The sequence below is a fragment of the Salmo salar genome, chromosome ssa01, assembly GCF_905237065.1.
Source record: "Salmo salar chromosome ssa01, Ssal_v3.1, whole genome shotgun sequence".
Lineage (NCBI taxonomy): Eukaryota > Metazoa > Chordata > Actinopteri > Salmoniformes > Salmonidae > Salmo > Salmo salar.
In genome coordinates, this window is record NC_059442.1 from 58,094,096 (window position 1) to 58,115,176 (window position 21,081).

General features: G+C 42.3%; 1 protein-coding gene and 1 long non-coding RNA gene across 5 annotated transcripts in view; one reads left to right on the forward strand and one right to left on the reverse strand.

Annotated features, from left to right (window-relative positions):
- The window catches only part of usp54a (ubiquitin specific peptidase 54a), a 56,621-nt gene extending 48,741 nt beyond the window's left edge, over nt 1-7,880 (reverse strand). For all 4 annotated transcript variants that reach the window (XM_014202317.2, XM_014202306.2, XM_014202331.2 and 1 more), the window contains exon 1: nt 7,596-7,880. In XM_014202317.2, coding sequence (XP_014057792.2) covers nt 7,596-7,742 — 147 coding nt within the window. In that variant the 5' untranslated portion in view covers nt 7,743-7,880. The remainder of the gene's footprint in view (nt 1-7,595) is intronic.
- On the forward strand, nt 4,942-7,729 carry LOC106606210 (uncharacterized). The gene is made up of 3 exons (XR_001329006.2): nt 4,942-5,280; nt 5,791-6,027; nt 7,602-7,729. It is a non-coding gene; the product is annotated as an uncharacterized lncRNA (long non-coding RNA).
- Nucleotides 7,881-21,081: the final 13,201 nt, after the last annotated feature.

The window sequence follows — 21,081 nt, forward strand, 5'->3', positions numbered from 1 at the left end:
AGAGAAACTACAGATGGAAAATCCAGACCATCCAAATAAAGTGTGACCCTCATGTTTTCCCAACACTTAATCAAAACTACGGACAGTCTATCTATTGTTAAAAAGAAGGTGTGCTGCTCAAAGCAACTTTAGGCTAGAAACATGGCGAAATCAGAAAGAGCCATATTGTGCAAGTAATTACTGTAATCAAAACAAGCACCACGAGGCAATTGTGAACAGCTGACAAATGCTCAACTCAAGCTGTTAATTTGAGTCTCCAGGGATGATTAGGTCACAGGAAGTACTGAGCTGCCACCAGGAAGTAGGCATGCTTTGCTTTGTTTGCTTGCATCAGTCGTGAATCGTGATGGGAAATTGGTTAAGTAATAGTTGTTTTTTTCCTTCCTTTCATCTCAAGCCCTAGAACCCATGAAAGACAGATGGCCAAATACCCAACACACAGGACCATTAGATTGGACAGATTTCCATCTGATGAGGTTTTCAATTTTGAAAAACAATCAGACAGAGGGAAGCCATGGGCTACTTCTTTTCCGATATGGAATATCAGAGTATTGTGGAGCTGTCCTTTGGCAAAAGGAAATTCCTATTTCAAATGGAACTGTGTCCTTCAGTGCTAAATGTGGACAGCTTATAAAAGAGTGACATGATTTACCCCTGGGATTTATGGGATATTCAATGAGCCGTTCAACGCAGTGTGACTTACATGCTCCCATGTCCCTTTCTTTTCCCAACATTGCTTTAATAGGAGCTACTCAATTCATCTATTACAACCAATTATTTGTGCAGACAGTCACAGAGCAAACCATTTACTGTAATAATAGGTTGTGAATTAAATACAGTGCCTTCAAAAAGTATTCATATTACTTATTCCACATTTTGTTGTGTTACAGCCTGAATTCAAAATGGATTCAATGTTTTTTTTTCTCTCACCCATCTACACACAATAACCCAGAATGACAAAGTGAAAACATGTTTTTACACATTTTTTGCAAATGTATAGAAAATAAAATAGAGAAATTATTTTCTGCCCATTATTCTTTTAAAAATTCTTCGAGCTCTGTCAAATTGGTTGTTGATCAGGTCTTTCAGGTCTTGCAGTATTACTTTAGTGCCTTGTTGCAAACAGGATGCATGTGTTGGAATATTTGTTATTCTGTACTGACTTTCTTCTTTTCCCTCTGTCAATTAGGTTAGTATTGTGGAGTAACTACAATGTTGTTGATCCATCCTCAGTTTTTTTTCCTATCACAGCCATTAAACACTAACTGTTTTAAAGTCACCATTGGCCTCATGGTGAAATCCCTGAGCGGTTTCCTTCCTCTCCGGCAACTGAGTTAGGAAGGATGCCTGTATCTTTGTAGTGACTGGGAGTATTGACACACCATCCAAAGTGTAATTAATAACTTCACCACGCTCAAAGGAATATTCAATGTCTGTTTATTTAAAAAAAATTTACCCATCTACCAATAGGTGCCCTTCTTTGCGAGGCATTGGAAAAATCTCCCTGGTCTTTGTGGTTGAATCTGTGTTTGACTGGGGGACCTTTCAGATAATTGTATGTGTGGGGTACAGAGATGAGAGAGTAATTTAAAAATCATGTTAAACACTTGTGTTGAACACAGTGAGTTCATGCAACTTATTATGTGACTTGTTAAGCACATATTTAATCAATTTTAAATTCAGGCTATAACACAACAAAATCTGGAAAAAGGTCAAGGGGTGTCAATACTTTCTGAAGGCACTGTAGATGTTCAAGGAAGGAAACGAGACACAAGAATGCTGCAATCAATCTAAAGATACTTTATACATGTTTTCATTATATCCTGTTTAAAGAGTACATATCAGTCTTGACATTCATTTTGGATTCCATTCACATGATAGGAAGCAAATACTTAAAAGGCCAGAAGGTAAGTCCGTAATCTTAAACTGGGTCATGGGTGTGAGTTACTCAGATAGGCGTTTACAAACACAGGGGGTCAGTCTCTAGACGCTACATTTCTCCTCCTCTAATGTTTTCCCGTCTCCCATTTCTTGCAACTCGACTGGTTCTTATTATGTGCCTTGGTATGCAGGTTTCACTTTCAAACATTTGAGCGAGATATGGGCTCCCTGGGGGAATCGGGCTTTCAGCTTGACCACCCCCCAGCCTCTGGAATGCACTCCCGGACCACCTGAAGCCACCACAGACTTTGGGCTACTTTAAAATTAGCCTAAAGACCTTTCTCTTTAGGAAGGCTTTCTGTTGATAGCTGTGCTCTTTGGTGTCCGCGCCACATGTAGTGTCAGCTGGGATCTTTGTGTCATTAGCACTGTCTAGTTGTGTCCATTTTCTTTCTTCTATTTTTCTTTTATTTTATGCACTTTGAGATTATTCTGTATAATGAAAAGCTCTTTACAGATGTAATAAATCATGAATTGTTATTATCATCTGTGGGGACTGATGGAAAATGTGAACTCAAAGACGATGGCCTTTTGTGTGTCCCTGCATTGCATGCCTCAAAACCCCAAAAGACCATGATGAGGTAAAACTGTAGCAGTGATGTTAGCGAGGGGTAAAGCTAGAGATATTTGTTCATTAGGTTCGGTTTCTGTTCGATTTTAAATAAAAGAAAATCACGGTTTCCGATTTTGGTTTGACTTGTTTTTATAAACATTAAATGCACTATGCACTACGCAAGTCCCATGTGTCACGACTTCCGCCGAAGTAGGTCCCTCTCCTTGTTCAGGCGGTGTTCGGCGGTTGACGGGGTGCCAGAGGATATAGTGTCTGATCGGGGTCCCCAGTTCACTTCAATGGTCTGGAGGGCGTTCATGGAACGTCTGGAGGTCTCGATCAGCCTTACCTCGGGTTTTCACCCCGAGAGTAATGGGCAGGTGGAGAGAGTTAACCAGGATGTGGGTAGGTTTCTGAGGTCTTATTGCCAGGACCGGCCGGGAGAGTGGGCGGCGTTCGTGCCCTGGGCCGAGATGGCTCAGAACTCGCTCCGCCACTCCTCCACTAACCTCTTGCCCTTCCAGTGCGTACTGGGGTACAAGCCGGTTCTGGCGCCTTGGCATCAGAGTCAGACCGAGGCTCCTGCGGTGGATGACTGGTTCAGGCGCACGGAGGAGGGGTACGGTCCGGACTGGGAGGGGTACGGTCCGGAGGAGAGATCCTGGGTCCTGGTGGAGGACGTTTTGGACCCTTCTATGCTGCGGGAGTTCCACCGTCTTTGTCCGGATCGCCCTGCACCTCGCCTTCCGGGTCGTCCCCGAGGCCGGTGTCGGTGCACTGCTGGAGCCGCGTGTCAAGGGGGGGTACTGTCACGACTTCCCCCGAAGTCGGTCCCTCTCCTTGTTCGAGCAGCGTGTTTGTGTGTCTGTGTGTGTGTGTGTGAGAGAGAGAAAGAGAGAGAAGGCGAGAGATGCAGAGATAGAGAAGGAGACCTTGTATAACCCCTTCCTCTATCCAGAGCTTGTCAAATTCTATCTGCCAGTGTGTGGGGTGAACGGAGCTTCTAACAGAAGGAGGGCAGGAAGCACTCCACTCCTCCTACAACTGAAAGGCACCACGGCAGAACCTCTTATCTAAGGCAATAAGGTAGACCCTCTCCTCTAAGGCAGTATGGCAGGTAGGTCGGTACCTCAGCTTTCAATAAACCCTTCCTCCCAGGGACGGTGATGTAGGGCTTTTAAATTAAACCCAGAGTACTACAGCTACCAGAAGTGGTTTCTGGGCCGAACTTTCAATGTTAAGATGGTGGCTAAGTGTTTTGAGCTGTATCAAATTAACATTACAATACAGTACAATAGGCTAAATCATACTTAAAAGTATAAATAGACTTAAATCAAACCATTCTAATACCATACAGCCATATGCACATTTCTAAATTGCCCATTTAAATGCACAGTGGGTTGCAAACCTTCTGACATACAGTAGGCTTGCGCCCATCTCGGAACTGAACTTATTTCCTAGAATCCTTTCTATATGCCCATATTCAAACTTTGTTGAAAAAATGATTACTTTTTCAACAAAGTTATGCCTGTTAAGCCGTGTGTAGGCAAAAAAAGATACAATACTAGAGAAGAACTTAATGAAGCCTAGTTAACGCACAACATTTCATTTCAGATTAAAAAGGACTGTTTTCGCCCCCGGGCTCTCGATGTGCTGTCTCTGCATATTGTTATGGCTTCCGGCAGCAGACAATACAATATCAGCTCCCCCCCATCTGTCTCCTGACTCATAACTGACACTAATTTGTAGCTTTGGAGGTATTATCAGTCAGCTAAGCCACAATATTTCTATATGGTTGATTATATATCCAAAAATAGAGAGAAAACTAATGGCAGGTTGTTTGGCTGGGTAATTATTTTGTGTGGCAGCATCTGTTTGACAGTTGTTTATGAGGTCTAAAGGCTTAAGTCACAGGCGAGTGACGCGACTGACTGCCTGGCAGGCACCATTTTAAGCTGATGAAATGCCTTTCCCATTTTCTCGGAAGTACGGTGTGAGTGGGTCCTCCCAGTCAAGCTGTCAATGCCTGGGCCAGCAGCCCCATGGAAGGCAAAGGTAAGCATTTTCTCAAGCCACTTGTGTGCTTGTTCAAGTTGAATCCTTCTGGATGAGAGAGTGGACAAGAGTCTCCCACCCACTACGTCAAGTAAAGGGTCTATGAGTACACTAATGAGAGGCTGGTTAACCAGGCATTTCATAAGACTCTAGCCTACTTCACCAGTCATTTACTTAACGTCCTTGTTGGTGTGGTGAATTTTAAGACAACTAAATAATGAATAGTTTTACTGTAGAACTAATTCATTGTTGTTATTGTTGTTTTAGATTGATCTATTATCCACTGACATTGTATGACTTAGGGATGAACCGGTTACCGGTTTCACGATAAACCTCTGTAAAATTCCCGACGATTAGTATTACCATTTCAAATTTAAATTATCATAATCGATTACCGCGGTTTGAAAAACACGGTAAATACTGTCCAGCATCAACCAAAGTTAGCAACTGTCTGACGCAGGCGCAGCATGCAACGTGGGTTTTTTTTGTGTGAAAACATGGCGGAAGGCAGTGACAGCGCTCAGGAGATTTTTCAGCCTTCTAAGAGGACCAAATCTGAAGTGTGGTCATATTTGGGGTTTTACAAGAGTGCTGAGGGAAACTTAATCGAAGACAGTCACCCTGTCTACAGAACAGGCAACAACAACAAAAATGCTGCGAAAGGGGGCAACATTTAAAATCTCTTGAGTCACCTTCGTGACCACCACCCACTACTTTATAGCGAATGCAAGGTAAGTTAACTTTCAGCTCAATGCATGATGTGGGGACTTCGGAATGGGGTAACATGTCATATTTTGTCTGTCTAACTTGCCAATAATGTAAACTGAAGCTTTCAGTGTTACCTACTGTTGTAAAAACACTACACGTTGTTCTGCTGCTGTATGGGTCGTGTGTCTGCAGACTCTATTCATCCATTGCACATGATAACACGTTATGTAGTTTAGTCACCCAGCCAACACATTCTGTTCATTTAATATCAGTCAGACGTCAACTTGGTTGTAAAAGTGTTCCAACAGCAGAAACACTATAGACTCCTATACAAGACTTCTGTATTTATGTCAATTGTTGGGCTCATTGCAATTATTATCACTGTCTTCTTAAGACTCATTTATATTTATGTAAATTGTGCATGGGGTCATTGCATATACTCAAATTCAACACAGAAGATGGAGTGTGTGTGTAAGTTAATAATAATAATATTATTATTATTATTAATACATTTGCTATTCCCTTGTTTACAGAGTGGGCGTGCAGCAGACAAACCCAGTGATGCTACTGGTCCCTCCTCATCTACAGTTGTGACAGACACTCCAGCAAGCATTTAAAAAGGCAGGCTGCTTATGCACCCACATCAAAAAAATGATCAAGACCTCACTGCAGCCCTTTTATATTACAATGCAAAGGACATGATGGCATTTCAAATTGTTGAGAGGCCTGGCTTTCTGCGGCTGATGAAGGTTGCTGTGCCTCACTACAATGTGAGTGCTGCTAATTTTATTAGTTTTATTTGATTTGCTTACTTAAGGTTGTGTTCATTTAAACCTGCACTAGGGAAACGTTTACCTCTCATGGCCACATGGTTCCATCTTTAATGTTATTATTTTAATATTTATGCACACAAAGTGCATAGTGCTGCTAATTTTATTTGTTTGTTGGTTTTCAATATAAAACTTGGTGAAATGATTTCAGTGTGTGTGTATCAATACTTTTTGAACATTTCCAGCACATTTTAACAATACCGCGATAATACTGATAACCGTGGTCATTTTGGTCACTATAATCGTGATATGAAATGTTCATACCGTTTCATCTCTAAATTGGGACTAAATGAACATTTATAATTACGGTATTGCATCAGTAGAGGGATTTGTCTAGAACAAAGGCTGATTATAATGAGATCTATCAAATAGTTTTATATTGCTGACAGCTTGGAAATTGGACTATAACCCTGTGAAAATTACCCTGAGAATGTGGTTATGAGAAGCTAAAAATATGGGAAACAGACTGAGTGGAAAACATTACCACACTGAAATATTTAAAGATACACTCAGAGCATGAAGTTCTGGGGACATACTCAGTGTGTATATCATGCTACATTAAAGTTATTGCTTCCCCCTCTGTCATGTCAAGTGAGGATAGAGAGAGAGCCTCCAGTATTTATGCTGCAGTAGTTTGTGTCGGGGGGCTAGGGTCAGTCTGTTACATCTGGAGTATTTCTCTTGTCTTATCCGGTGTCCTGTGTGAATTTAAATATGCTCTCTCTAATTCTCTCTTTCTGTCTTTCTCTCGGAGGACCTGAGCCCTAGGACCATGCCTCAGGACTACCTGGTATGATGACTCCTTGCTGTCCCCAGTCCACCTGGCCGTGCTGCTGCTCCAGTTTCAACTGTTCTGCCTGCGGCTATGGAACCCTGACCTGTTCACCGGACGTGCTTGTTGCACCCTCGACAACTACTATGATTATTATTATTTGACCATGCTGGTCATTTATCAACATTTTAACATCTTGACCATGTTCTGTTATAATATCCACCCTGCACAGCCAGAAGAGGACTGGCCACCCCTCAGCCTGGTTCCTCTCTAGGTTTCTTCCTAGGTTTTTGGCCTTTCTAGGGAGTTTTTCCTAGGGAGTTTTTCCTAGCCACCGTGCTTCTTTCACATGCTTTGCTTGCTGTTTGGGGTTTTAGGCTGGGTTTCTGTACAGCACTTTGAGATATCAGCTGATGTACGAAGGGCTATATAAAAATAAATTTTATTGATTGATTGAAGTTGTGTTGCACTAAAGTTTCCTTAGGGTGCCACACAGGTCTATTACTGTCTGTTGATGTCGGTAATCGCTGCTCCTCCCCTGAAAACTCACAGTAGTCTGTGACTCTATGCAGAGTGATGAGATCAACCTCCACTCTACCACACTGAATACCTGTTGTCAACAGACACATCACACCCTGCAGCCCACACATAACAAGACCAACACAAACACTTCAGACCTAAGGCAAAAATATGAATAAGAAAAAATATACATTTGTGTGTATGTGTGTGCCCCTACCTGCAGTGCACTGTTGAGGAAGCAGCTGTTCTGGCCCGGCTCGTTGCTGAGTCCTTTACTGGGGGCGATGGACGTCATGGTGCGTGGGGTAAAGATCCCCTGCAGCCCGCCGCTTCCAGACGCAAAGTAGTTCCTCTTCCAAGACATGGTCTTGGCTGTGAGTCACTTCTCCCCCGGGATCAACACTCAACAGTCCGCCCCCGTGACAAAACACACAGGGCCATCTTTGCAGAGTGGCAGAAAAAAACCTGGAGTCAAAACCAGTGGGTGTGTAAAAAGGGTCAGTTTTCAAATGGTCTGATGGAGTCCAGAGACTAATGTCCCTATTGTAATATCAGGCAGGTTGTGTCCAGTCTTCAACACTCCTCCTCTGCCTTTCACACTCTCTGACGTTTGACAAGAGGGGGCCTTGGTGACCGTAGTTGTTGTTGTTTCTGCTGCAGGTGTGTCGACCTTCACTGGTGTGTCCTGCACAACCAAGTACAGCCGAGTCCTAGCTCCTCAACGACATAAGCTCTCTACAGATGGGGGAGAGAAGTGAAAGGTCAGCGGTCAGTGTATCTTCCCTCCCGCTCTCCTGAATGTCTGAATGGAGCGGAGCTTCCCAGTTCTGCAGAAAATCTGAAGGGGGACAAGAAAAGAGAAGTTTATGAGTGGGCTCCCCCCGTCGCCTTTTCCAACCACCTCCCCTCACTGGCTTTATCACCCTCCTGCACTAAAGTCACAATATAATGAGATACAGTCAGGCCCAAAATTATTGGCACCCTTGATAAAGATGAGCAAAAAAGACTATAAAACAAATAATACAAATACTGAGCTATATTGTATGGAAACATTTTTTTTATTTTATTATATTAATACAATTGCTCAGAGAGAGATGTTTAACAAGTAATAAAAAGTAAATAAAAAAAAACGGGTCAAAATGATTGGCATCCCTGTTTTTAATACTCTAGCACCCTCCCCTTGCGAGGATAACGACACAGAGCCTTTTTCTCAAATGTTTTATGAGATTGGAGAACACATTGGGAAGGACAGAATCTTTCCAGATCCTTTATCTTTCGTCTGCGCTCATGGACTGCCCTTTTCAATTCAAACCACAGGTTTTCAATGGGGTTCAAGTCCAGAGACTGAGATGGCCATTGCAAAGTGTAGATTTTGTGGTCAACTACCAATTTCATTGTGGATTTTGATGTGTACTTGGGGTTATTGTCTTGCTGGAAGAGGTTTCAGCTTCCTGGCAAAGGCAACCAGGTTTTTGGCTAATATGTCCTGGTACTTAGTAAAACTCACGATGCTGATGACCTTAACAAGGGCCCCTGGACCAGTGGAAGTAAAATAGCCCCATAACATCAAAGATCCACCACCATATTTTACAGTAGGTATCAGGTATCTGTTTTTCGACACCAAACCCACCACTTACGTTGTATCACTTGTTAAACAGAATGTCTTTATATGTGCAATTATATTAGTAGAAAATAATATAAATTTACTTTTTTTGCATACAATATAGCTCAGTGTTTATTATTTATTTCACACAGTATGCTCATCTTTATCAATTTTGGACATGATTGTATATTTACGTTCAAGTCCCTCTCTCCAAGTCAGAGACCCATTTTTCCTCCAGTGCTGTCCTTGCCCTACCTCTGTATTCACCCCCTCAATGTCCACACGCAGTATGCAGATGTCTCCACTGTCACCATGGTGGAAGGGTAGTAGATTTCCTGACAGTCATCCCATTTGCGGAGAGTAAAAGTGGGAGAATAGGAACACATCAGTCGAAGCCCACCCCCCACTGGGGATCCGCACGCTGTCTGCACAGGTGCCTGGGACACCAATCCCCTTTTCACTCCAACACACACACACACACACACACACACGGCTAATACCTTGCGGAGACGTGGTAGTGTGACGTCAATCTGCACTCTAATCAGACTTCCACAGACAGGCTAAAGACAGCTGTGCGCCGTCTGCACGGTGGACGGCCACAAGCGTGAAGGTGATGGTGAGGATGAGGAGGACAACGTAGAGAGAGTGGTAATTCCACAGTGGTTGCAAAAAAACCTTGCTATCATTGTCATACAGGTGAATATGATACATCTCAGCTTAAGTCCCATTGCCCTTGATGAGGTGGAAGGCAAGTTAGGGGGCTTTACATTAGGTGATCTTATTCAGCCATTCATTCAAATGCAATCAAACACTTCAGTAACACTGTATGAAAACATCCACACTCTGAGCAGCCACATAAAAGGTGATGATAATATAGGATTTTAGCACGCTGCATAAGATATTGCTGTTATGAAACCCTAATGCCTATGGTAACATTTATGATACTATGCCACATTTATGAGGTTTGGTGGCTGAAATTCTGAGCTCTTGGTGGTTTTTACAGATATAGGATCTTCATTTCATCACCCTGTTGTTGCAGAATATGTCCGGCACAGCAGGAAACACAAACTAGTAGTGTAATCCAGGTTAAAAAGTCTTCTAAAGTTTGTAATTTCCACTTTAAAATGTCTGACTTGATTTGCCAAAAAATGGACCAACCCCTACAAAAATCGACATTAATTATAATCCACAAAATAATTAACATTTCCTGTTACTGCAGGATTATTGTCCTGCTGTGAGAAACTGGTCAAATTAACATCCTGTATCTGTAATTAGGCTCTTTCTCACAAGTCCTTCCATATCCACCATCATCACAACGTGCTTTTAATGCTCCGACTTGAGGGCAGAGCATTGAGTGAGATAAAAGGGAGAGGGAGAAAGGAGTGAGTGAACAATGAAAGGGGTAATAAGGCTGAGGTACAGAGGAGGAGTGCAAGAGTCAGTACATTCCTTTCCAATCACTTTTTCTGAGCAGAGAGCTATTGTTTGCTGCTGTGATGAACCGAGTCTCCTCTTCCTCTCTTCCGGGTGTGTTTACCCAACACTCAATCACAGACTGACCTGTACTCGTGATGTCACCAGACCACAGTCTGTCTGTGTTTGCTCTTTACAGCCCGGACCCGAGGCACTGACTGGCAGGATCAACCAACCTGTGGTGTACAGTGTACAGACTATCTGACTCTCACAGACAAAGTTTAGAGTTTTGTGTTTACAGACACCAAAAGAAAAACATCAATGTTCACGAATGAGTCATTCATAAACCATTACTGTTAAATGTGGGAGGAAACGTCCGCCTTCCACAAACTTAATGAATATGCTTTTCCGACACCAAAAAAATGTTGACTGTGTCAGCAAGTAAAGACAAAATCGCCATTGCTTATTCAAAAGGATAGACTTGGTGATCTTAAGGAAGTGCTGAGAGCAAGACTAAGGCATGTGTCTGTGTCTCACAGGAGCTTGGTGACACCTTAATTGAGGATGGGTTCGTGGTAATGGCTGGAGTGGAATCAGTGGAATGGTATCAAATACATCAAACACATGGTTTCCAAGTGTTTGATGCCATTCCCTTTACTCTGTTCCAGCCATTATTATGGTGTGTGTCTACTCTGCACACCCATGTCTGCGTAAGAAGTGCTTGTTTACTACAAGGAGGAGGATCAACAGCCCATACACCCCTCCTGTCCTCTCTATCCCACAAGCCAAGTAAACGCTGCTGAAAGAGTCCAAAACAGTTCCTCTGCCAGACAAAAACAACACTTTCAGCGCTTGTGGTGGGAGAAAGTGAAGGCCAGAGCTGAAGGTCAGACAGACACACACTCCCACTCTGGGACTGGCTGGCTGGGCTGAGGGCTTGTGTAGGCGTTTCCCATAGGTGGACGGTTGTGCAGCAGCCTAATCAGCAGCGCAGGGAGGAGAGGGTTCAAAGGGAGGCTTAGCCATTTCCTGTAATGAGGTGGCTTGTTATCACCAATGCTGGGTGCGTGCGGTGTGTAGGACGGCTGGGGGTGCTCTCATAGGTGGAGTGTTGTGTTGTTATCGTCCCAGCTGGGTGTTCCCCACCAAGGGAGAGGTTAAGGGGGTTCGTAGCATGTTATACAGCTAACTACCGTTTTGTCTGCGGGGTGGGCGAGAGAGTTCAGTTAAGAGGCAGGTCATGCGGGTGGATTAGCCTGATCAGACAATGTGTAGGATTAGTCTGTCCCGTTGTTCAGGGATCTGTCTGGTCCTGGGAGGGAAGAAGACCTGACTAGCCTAGCCGCTACGCTGACATGAAGCCCATATTAGCTTCACCACAGACACATATGTCTGCTGGGCTGTAGGAGGCTCCCTCAGCATGGCCAATGGCCACTGTGCATTTGCAGTGGTAAACAATACCGCATGGCCAGGGACAGCCCCACGGAGCCAGTAAACATGCAGCTAGTCTCAGATACTCATGGAATAAGATCAGATTCCCTCCATGCTGCGCTGCACATGAGCTCATTACAGACCGCTCAGATAAAATGTTCTCAAAAAAGCCATCATTGTCACAGAAGTGACAACAAGAGCTAAATGATTCCTAACCAGTAGGCTAATTGGGACACTACATTGGGATATGTAGTGTACATTGTGAAACTACACTGCAAGCATAGCCCTAGCAGTCCATAGGTGTGATTCCTCATGAAACCAGGGGGGGGGGGGGGGAAATAACATTATTTGGGGGATTTTCACAACATTTAACCCATAGAATGGTCCTTCGGATAAAGGATTGTTGACAGATATTTGACATTTGTAGGTACTGAATACAAATATAAAAGCAGCATGTAAAGTGTTGGTCCAATGTTTCATGAGCTGAAATATCCCAGAAATGTCCCAAACGCACTAAAAGCTTATTTCTCAAAAATGTTGTGCACAAATTTGTTTCCATCCCTGTTAGTGAACATTTCTCCTTTGCCAAGATAATCCGTTCACCTGACAGGTGTGGCATATCAAGAAGCTGATTAAACAGCATGATCATTACACAGGTGCACCTTGTGCTGGGACAATAAAAGGCCACTCTAAAATGTGCCGTTTTGTCACACAACCCAATGCCACAGATGTCTCAAGTTGAGGGAGCGTGCAATTGGCATGCTGACTGCAGGAATGTCTACCAGAGCTGCTGAAAGACAATTTAATGTTCATTTCTCTTCCATAAGCCGCCAATGTAATTTTTGAGAATTTGGCAGTACGTTCAACTGGCCTCACAACCGCAGACCATGTGTAACCACACCAGCACAGGACCTCCACATCCGGCTTCATCTGCAGGATCGACTGAGACCAGCCACCCAGAGAGCTGATGAAACTGAGGAGTATTTCTGTCTGTAATAAAGCCCATTTGTGGGGGGAAAAAAATCATTCTGATTGGCTGGGCCTGGCTCCCCAGTGGGTGGGACTGGCTCCCAAGTGGGTTGGCCTATGCCTTCCAAGGCCCACCCATGGCTGCTCCCCTGCCCAGTCATGTGAAATCCATAGATTATGGCCTAATTTATTTATTTCAACTGACTGATTTCCTTATATGAACTGTAACTCTAAAATTGTTGAAATTGTTTCATGTTGCATTTATATTTTTGTTCAGTATAAAGCATAATTAAGAAATAATTAGCATATTTATGATATTTTGACCTTAAAAAATTATTTGAGAAATGTTTCAATATTTTGTTGAACATAATATACTCTATGGAATATCAAAGTTCCAGAGTGGGATCTCTGTAATCAGAGTAAGATTAGCCTACATGCTTTTGAGTAGGCCTACATATGAAAGATTAGGAGAATCAAAAGTAGAAAAGGGAATCAATACCCATAAATCTGCATAAAAATGAATCATGGTCCTTCTAAGAAAGATCCATTCTAATGCAAACCACACAGGATGAAGCTGGACATTTGTGGCAGTGTGACACTGACTTGGCAGTGCACACAGTGTGACTGTGAGACCTGCCAATTTTGACTAATTTAAATGAACTCCGTGAGGCAAAATGACTGAGCTGAGTGCTAGCGAGACAGAATACCACCTGAAGACACTAATGGGCCATTCAACAGTCATTTCACCCATTCTGTCTACCATACATCACACACATAAAGCGGGAAAAGACTTCTTCAAAGATTCCCCATGAAATTAAAACAGCTTAATGTCCCAGGGAAAGACCAGTTGGGTGCTTGAGAAGTATCAACAAGAGTAAAAAGCTGGTTAAAGCTTAAATAGCGTTATACTGCCGCGAACTCTATACTGCCTAGGATTAAGCAAATGAAGCCTGAGGAGACTCTTTGTTGCAATTCAAGCTTAAAAGGGCAGTGCAGTCAAACACATGATTTTACCGATTTTGAAATGACATTTCGACCTCATAGTGTGGAAATAACACTATGAAATTGTGAACATTATGATAATACCCTTTTAGTGCAAGAGCTTAAAATATATAAACTCAGCAAAAAAAGAAATGTCCTCTCACTGTCAACTGCGTTTATTTTCAGCAAACTTAACATGTGTAAATATTTGTATGAACATAACAAGATTCAACAACTGAGACATAAACTGAACAAGATCCACAGACATGTGACGAACAGAAATTGAATAATGTGTCCCTGAACAAAGGAGGGGGTCAAAATCAAAAGTAACAGTCAGTATCTGGTGTGGCCACCAGCTGCATTAAGTACCGCAGTGCATCTCCTCCTCATGGACTGCACCAGATTTGCCAGTTCTTGCTGTGAGATGTTACCCCACTCTTCCACCAAGGCACCTGCAAGTTCCCGGACATTTCTGGGTGGAACGGCCCAAGCCCTCACCCTCCGATCCAACAGGTCCCAGACATGCTCAATGGGATTGAGATCCAGGCTCTTCGCTGGTCATGGCAGAACACTGACATTCCTGTCTTGCTGGAAATCTCGCACAGAACAAGCAGTATGGCATTGTCATGCTGGAGGGTCATTTCAGTATGAGCCTGCAGGAAGGGTACCACATGAGGTAGGAGGATGTCTTCCCTGTAACGCACAGTGTTGAGATTGCCTGCAATGACAACAAGCTCAGGCCGATGATGCTGTGACACACCGCCCCAGACCATGACGGACCCTCCACCTCCAAATCGATTCCGCTCCAGACTACAGGCCTCAGTGTAATGCTCATTCCTTCGAGGATAAACGCGAATCCGACCATCACCCCTAGTGAGATAAAATCACGACTCGTCAGTGAAGAGCACTTTTTGCCAGTGCTGTCTGGTCCAGCAACGGTGGGTCTGTGCCCATAGGCGATGTTGTTGCCAGTGATGTCTGGTGAGGACCTGCCTTACAACAGGCCTATAAGCCCTCAGTCCAGCCTCTCTCAGCCTATTGTGGACAGTCAGAGCACTGATGGAGGGATTGTGCATTCCTGGTGTAACTCGGGCAGTTGTTTCCATCCTGTACCTTTCCCCCAGGTGTGATGTTTGGATGTACCGATCCTGTGCAGGTGTTGTTACATGTGGTCTGCCACTACGGGGACGATCAGCTGTCCGTCCTGTCTCCCTGTAGCGCTGTTTTAGGCGTCTCACAGTACGGCATTGCAATTTATTGCCCTGGCCACATCTGCGGTCCTCATGCCTCCTTGCAGCATGCCTAAGGCACGTTCATGCAGATGAGCAAGAACCCTGTGCATCTTTCTTTTGGTGTTTTTCAGAGTCAGTAGAAAGCCTCTTTAGTGTCCTAAGTTTTCATAATTGTAACCTTAATTGCCTACTGTCTGTAAGCTGTTAGTGTCTTAACGACCATTCCATAGGTACATGTTCATTAATTGTTAATGGTTCATTGAACAAGCATGGGAAACAGTGTTTAAACCCTTTACAATGAAGATATGTGAAGTTTTGGATTTTTACGAATTATCTTTGAAAGACATGGTCCTGAAAAGGGGACGTTTCTTTTTTTGCTGAGTTTATATACAAAACACCTGGAATTTCAGCCTGTTCATGTGGGATGGAGTTTTTGGCCCACAGCATGACATCACAATTTTATCTGATTATTCTGACCAATGACCAGTCATGTTTTGTTTGTATATGTATCCTCTTACTTCGATGGTGTAAGGCTCTAGAGTCCAGACCAAAGTTCCCCAACTGGCGGCCCGCGGACCGAATTTGGCCTGCGGGTGATTTTATTTGTCCAAGTTTTCTGAACAAAATACATACACACATATATATTATATATACACTGAACAAAAATATAAGCGCAACATGTAAAGTGTTGGCCCCATGTTTCATGAGCTGAAATAAAATATCCCAGAAATGTTCCTTACACACAAAAATCTTATTTCTCTCAAATGTTGTGCACAAACTTGTCTACATCCCTGTTAGTGAGCATGTCTCCTTTCCCAAGATAATCCATCCACCTACCTGACAGGTGTGGCATTTCAAGAAGCTGATTAAACAGCATGATCATTACACAGGTGCGCCACTCTAAAATGTGCAGTTTTGTCACACAACACAATGCCACAGATGTCTCAAGTTTTGAGGGAGCGTGTAATTTGTATGCTGACTGCAGGAATGTCCACTAGAGCCGTTTCCAGATAATTTTATGTTAATTTCTCTCCCATAAGCCAATGTCGTTTTAGAGAATTTGGCAGTACTTACAAAAAGCCTCATAACTCAGTAAAATCAATGAAATTGTTGCGTTTATATTGATGTTCAGTAAATATATATACAGCACCAGCCAAAAGTTTGGACACACCTACTCATTCAACAGTTTTTCTCTATTTTTACTATTATCTACACTGTAGAATAATAGTGAATACATCAAAACGATAAAATAACACATGGAATCATGTAGTAACCATAACACCTTTTGCTTTGATGACAGCTTTGCACACTCTTGACATTCTCTCAACCATCTTCATGAGGTAGTCACCTGGAATGCTTTTACAACAGTCTTGAAGTAGTTCCCACATATGCTGAGCACTTGTTGGCTGCTTTTCCTTCACTCTGCGGTCCAACTCATCCCAAACCATCTCAATTGGGTTGAAGTCGGGTGATAGTGGAGGCCAGGTCATCTGATGCAGCACTCCATCACTCTCCTTCTTGGTCAAATAGCCCTTACACAGCCTGGAGGTGTGTTTTGGGTCATTGTCCTGTTGAAAAACAAATGATAGGGGACTAAGTGCAAACCAAATGGGATTGCGTATTGCTGCAGAATGCTGTGGTAGCCATGCTGGTTAAGTGTGCCTTGAATTCTAAATAAATCACTGGCAGTGTCACCAGCAAAGCACCCCCACACCATCACACCTCCTCCTCCATGCTTCACGGTGGGAACCACACATGCGGAGATCATCCGTTAACCCACTCTGCGTCTCACAAAGACACGGCAGTTGGAACCAAAAATCTCAAATTTGGACTCATCAGACCAAAGGACAGATTTCCACCAGTCTAATGTCCACTGCTCGTCTTTCTTGGCCCAATCAAGTCTCTTCTTATTATTGGTGTCCTTTAGTAGTGGTTTCTTTTCAGCAAATCGAGCATGAAGGCCTGATTCACGCAGTCCCCTCTGAACAGCTGATGTTGAGAGGTATCTGGTACTGTGAAGCATTTATTTTGGCTGCAATCTGAGGTGTAGTTAACTCTAATGAACTTTTCCTCTGCAGCAGAGGTAACTCTGGGTCTTCCTTTCCTGTGGCAGTCCTCATGAGAGCCAGTTTCATCGTAGCGCATGATGGTTTTTGCAACTGCACTTGAAGAACCTTTAAAAGTTCCTGAAATGTTCTGGACTGACTGACCTTCATGTCTTAAAGTAATGATGGACTGTCATTTATCTTTGCTTATTTGAGCTATTCTTGCCAGGGACTTGGTCTTTTACCAAATAGGGCTATCTTCTGTACACCACCCATACTTTGTCACAACACAACTGATTGGCTCAAATTCCACAAATTAACCTGTTAGGGCTAGGGGGCAGTATTGACACGGCTGGATAAAAAACATACCCGATTTAATCTGGTTACCACTCCTACCCAGTAACTAGAATATGCATATACTTATTACATATGGATAGAAAACACCCTAAATTTTCTAAAACTGTTTGAATGGTGTCTGTGAGTATAACAGAACTAAAATGGCAGGTCAAAACCTGAGAGATTCCTTTACAGGAAGTGGCCTGTCTGACCATTTCTTGAACTTCTTTTCCATCTCTATCATTTACTAAGGATCTCTGCTCTAACGTGACACTTCCCACGTCGTCCATAGGCGCTCAGAGCCCGGGAAAAAAACAGAATGTCGTCATTCCAGCCCCAGGCTGAAACACATTATCGCCTTTCTCAAGTGGCCGATCAAGGGACACTGGGCTTATGCGCGTGACCCCGACCGCCCCCGCCTTTGGGATTTTTTTCCTCTGTTTGCCGAAAAGGAGATTCCCTGTCGGAATATTATCGCTTTTCTACGAGAAAAGTGTCGTAAAAATTGATTTTAAACAGCGGTTGACATGCTTCGAAGTACGGTAATGGAATATTTAGAATTTTATTGTCACGAATTGCGCCATGCGCGCGACACTTCTTTACTATTTCGGATAGTGTCTGGAACGCACGAACAAAATGCCGCTATTCGGATATAACGATGGATTATTTTGGACCAAACCAACATTTGTTATTGAAGTAGCAGTCCTGGGTGTGCATTCTGACGAAGACAACAAAAGGTAATCAAACTTTTATAATAGTAAATATGATTATGGTGAGTGCTAAACTTGCCGGGTGTCTAAATAGCGAGCCCGTGATGCCTGGGCTATGTACTTAGAATATTGCAAAATGTGCTTTCACCAAAAAGCTATTTTAAAATCGGACATATCGAGTGCATAGAGGAGGTCTGTATCTATAATTCTTAAAATAATTGTTATGCTTTTTGTGAACGTTTATCGTGAGTAATTTAGTAAAATGTTAGCGAATTCCCGGAAGTTTGCGGGGGATATGCTAGTTCTGAACGTCACATGCTAATGTAAAAAGCTGTTTTTTGATATAAATATGAACTTGATTGAACAAAACATGCATGTATTGTATAACATAATGTCCTAGGGTTGTCATCTGATGAAGATCATCAAAGGTGAGTGCTGCATTTAGCTGTCTTCTGGGTTTTGGTGACATTATATGCTGGCTTGAAAAATGGGTGTCTGATTATTTCTGGCTTGGTACTCTGCTGACATAATCTAATGTTTTGCTTTCGTTGTAAAGCCTTTTTGAAATTGGACAGTGTGGTTAGATTAACGAGAGTCTTGTCTTTAAATGGCTGTAAAATAGTCATATGTTTGAGAAATTGAAGTAATAGGATTTTTAAGGTTTTGAAAATCGCGCCACAGGCTGGCAGTGGCTGTTACGTAGGTGGGACGCAAGCGTCCCACCTAGCCCATAGAGGTTAACTTTTAACAAGGTACATCTGTTAATTGAAATGCATTCCAGGTGGTACCTCATGAAGCTGGTTGAATGAATTCCAGGAGTGTGCAAAGCTGTCATCAAGGCAAAGGGTGGTTACTTTGAAAAATATAAATATATTTTGATTTGTTTAACACTTTTTTGGTTACTACATGATTCCATATGTGTTATTTCATAGTTTTGATGTCTTCACTATTATTCAATGATGTATGAAATAGTAAATATAAAGAAAAACCCTGGAATAAGTTGGTTTCCAAACTTTTGAATGGTACTGTATATATATATATATTTCTTATTGTTAAAATAAAAAAAAATACATAAAAGGCTGTAAAAACACAGCTCCAAGTGATTTTAATTTTGGAAATAGAGAGATACAGTACCAGTCAACAGACTGGACACACCTACTCATTCAAGGGTTTTTGAGGCATATATATATATTTAAAAAAAATGTTCATCCTACAAATTAGGAATAAGCAAAGGCTTTGATTTCTGGTCAAACAGATGGAAAAGGAGTCTTAGACAACATCTACTAGTGAAAGGATTAACATTTATTAGAAAAACATCAAAACCAATAATGTTGAAGTAAAGAACCCTGCCAACTAATATCCAAAACTTATATTTAGTTTCTGATCTGCCTTCTGTAAGTTTAAGAAACATTGACTTGTGCCTTGTAACGTAACCAAAAACTCACATATCTTCAAGATATTTTCGAATGTATCTCCTTCATGAGGAGGGAGGATAATGAAGGTTCACAGAAGTAACAAGTAAAGGTAGCCCTACCAATACGTTTTACTGATATCAAGTTTGTTTATGAATTATCAAAACTAATAACGCTGTTACTAAATTGCCAACAGAATTACTGCAACTGAATTGGCTACAATGGGGAATAGTAGTGACAAGCCACAGTTGGGTCACTTGCTACTGTCCTCCCTTCTACTGGCATACTGTTATGTTCAGCTCATAACTGTTTTCTTTCTCTTTCTGTCGTCTGCACAACCCCTCCCTCTCTCCCTCTCTCTGCCTCTCTTTCTCTGTCTCTATCCAGTTAATGTCACCTCTCCAGGCTCTTATTGACACCTACCATAACAACTTCCATCCACCCTCTTTACATTTACTGTAACAAGCATCCTCACCCACCGAGCACCGACTGACACCGGACGTTCCATGGACGTTGAAAAGTAGTTGAAATTTGGTCAGTCCGCCCTTGCCGGACCAAATCTGAACCAATCAGACGTCTATGTTTCACAAGTTTGGACAGCACAGTACAGTACAGTAAAGTAGAGCACAGTACAGTAAAGTAGAGTATACTAGAGTACAGTACAGTATTGTACTGTACTCTACTGTACTGAACGCTACTGTGCTGTACTGTGATGCCCAAGATTGGTTCAGATTTGGTCTGGCCGGAACAACCAAATCTGGTCTTGTTACGGGGCGGAGCGCATTCAAATAATAGCCAGTGTGTAGAATAATACCCAAATATGTGAAAGAAGGATATTGCATATTTCTACCTTCATGTACCTATTCAGGATACATCACCATGAAGAGTATGAAATGCAGCCTTACAATGTATTAAAAATCCAAACATATAGCCCAACGTTTGTAGAACAACTAAAGTTAGATTAATAACTCTAAATGAACCATATTGAAATACATATTTCTTTGTTAACCGCTCAACACAGAATAGCTGCATGTGCGCACACCCTTAAAAAAAAATTGGAGAAAATATCCTTTCTATTTTATTCAGCTTTGTTTAATTGTATTCTTATATTATAAAATAATGCCACGAAATTCTAAGCAAATCTTGTCTGCTAAATGAACTAGTGTAGCCCACAGCCATATGGCCTAGCCAGATCAGGACCTAACATAAGGACAACTCAGAGTATGTGATTCTGTTCTTCTGAAATAGACTACATTTTCTTCATATCATGTTTCTTTAGACCAGTCTAAAATAAAGAATGGATTTATTGTGACGGTGTAGGCTATTATATTACATGGATTTATTAGACTTTTTAAAAACGTATATGTTCCAAAGGCCTGCATCATGTGTGGAAGACAGGAGATGCTAAATGTGTTTATGTTAATTAACGGTCAATTACCATGAGACTGACAGCTATTTGCTTGACAATCACTGGCTGACAAAATTTCGTGACCGCCACAGCCCTAGTCTGAACACCAGAAACGGTTTATGCCTTAGGAAACTCTTCCAATGTGAAATTACTATTAGCGTGC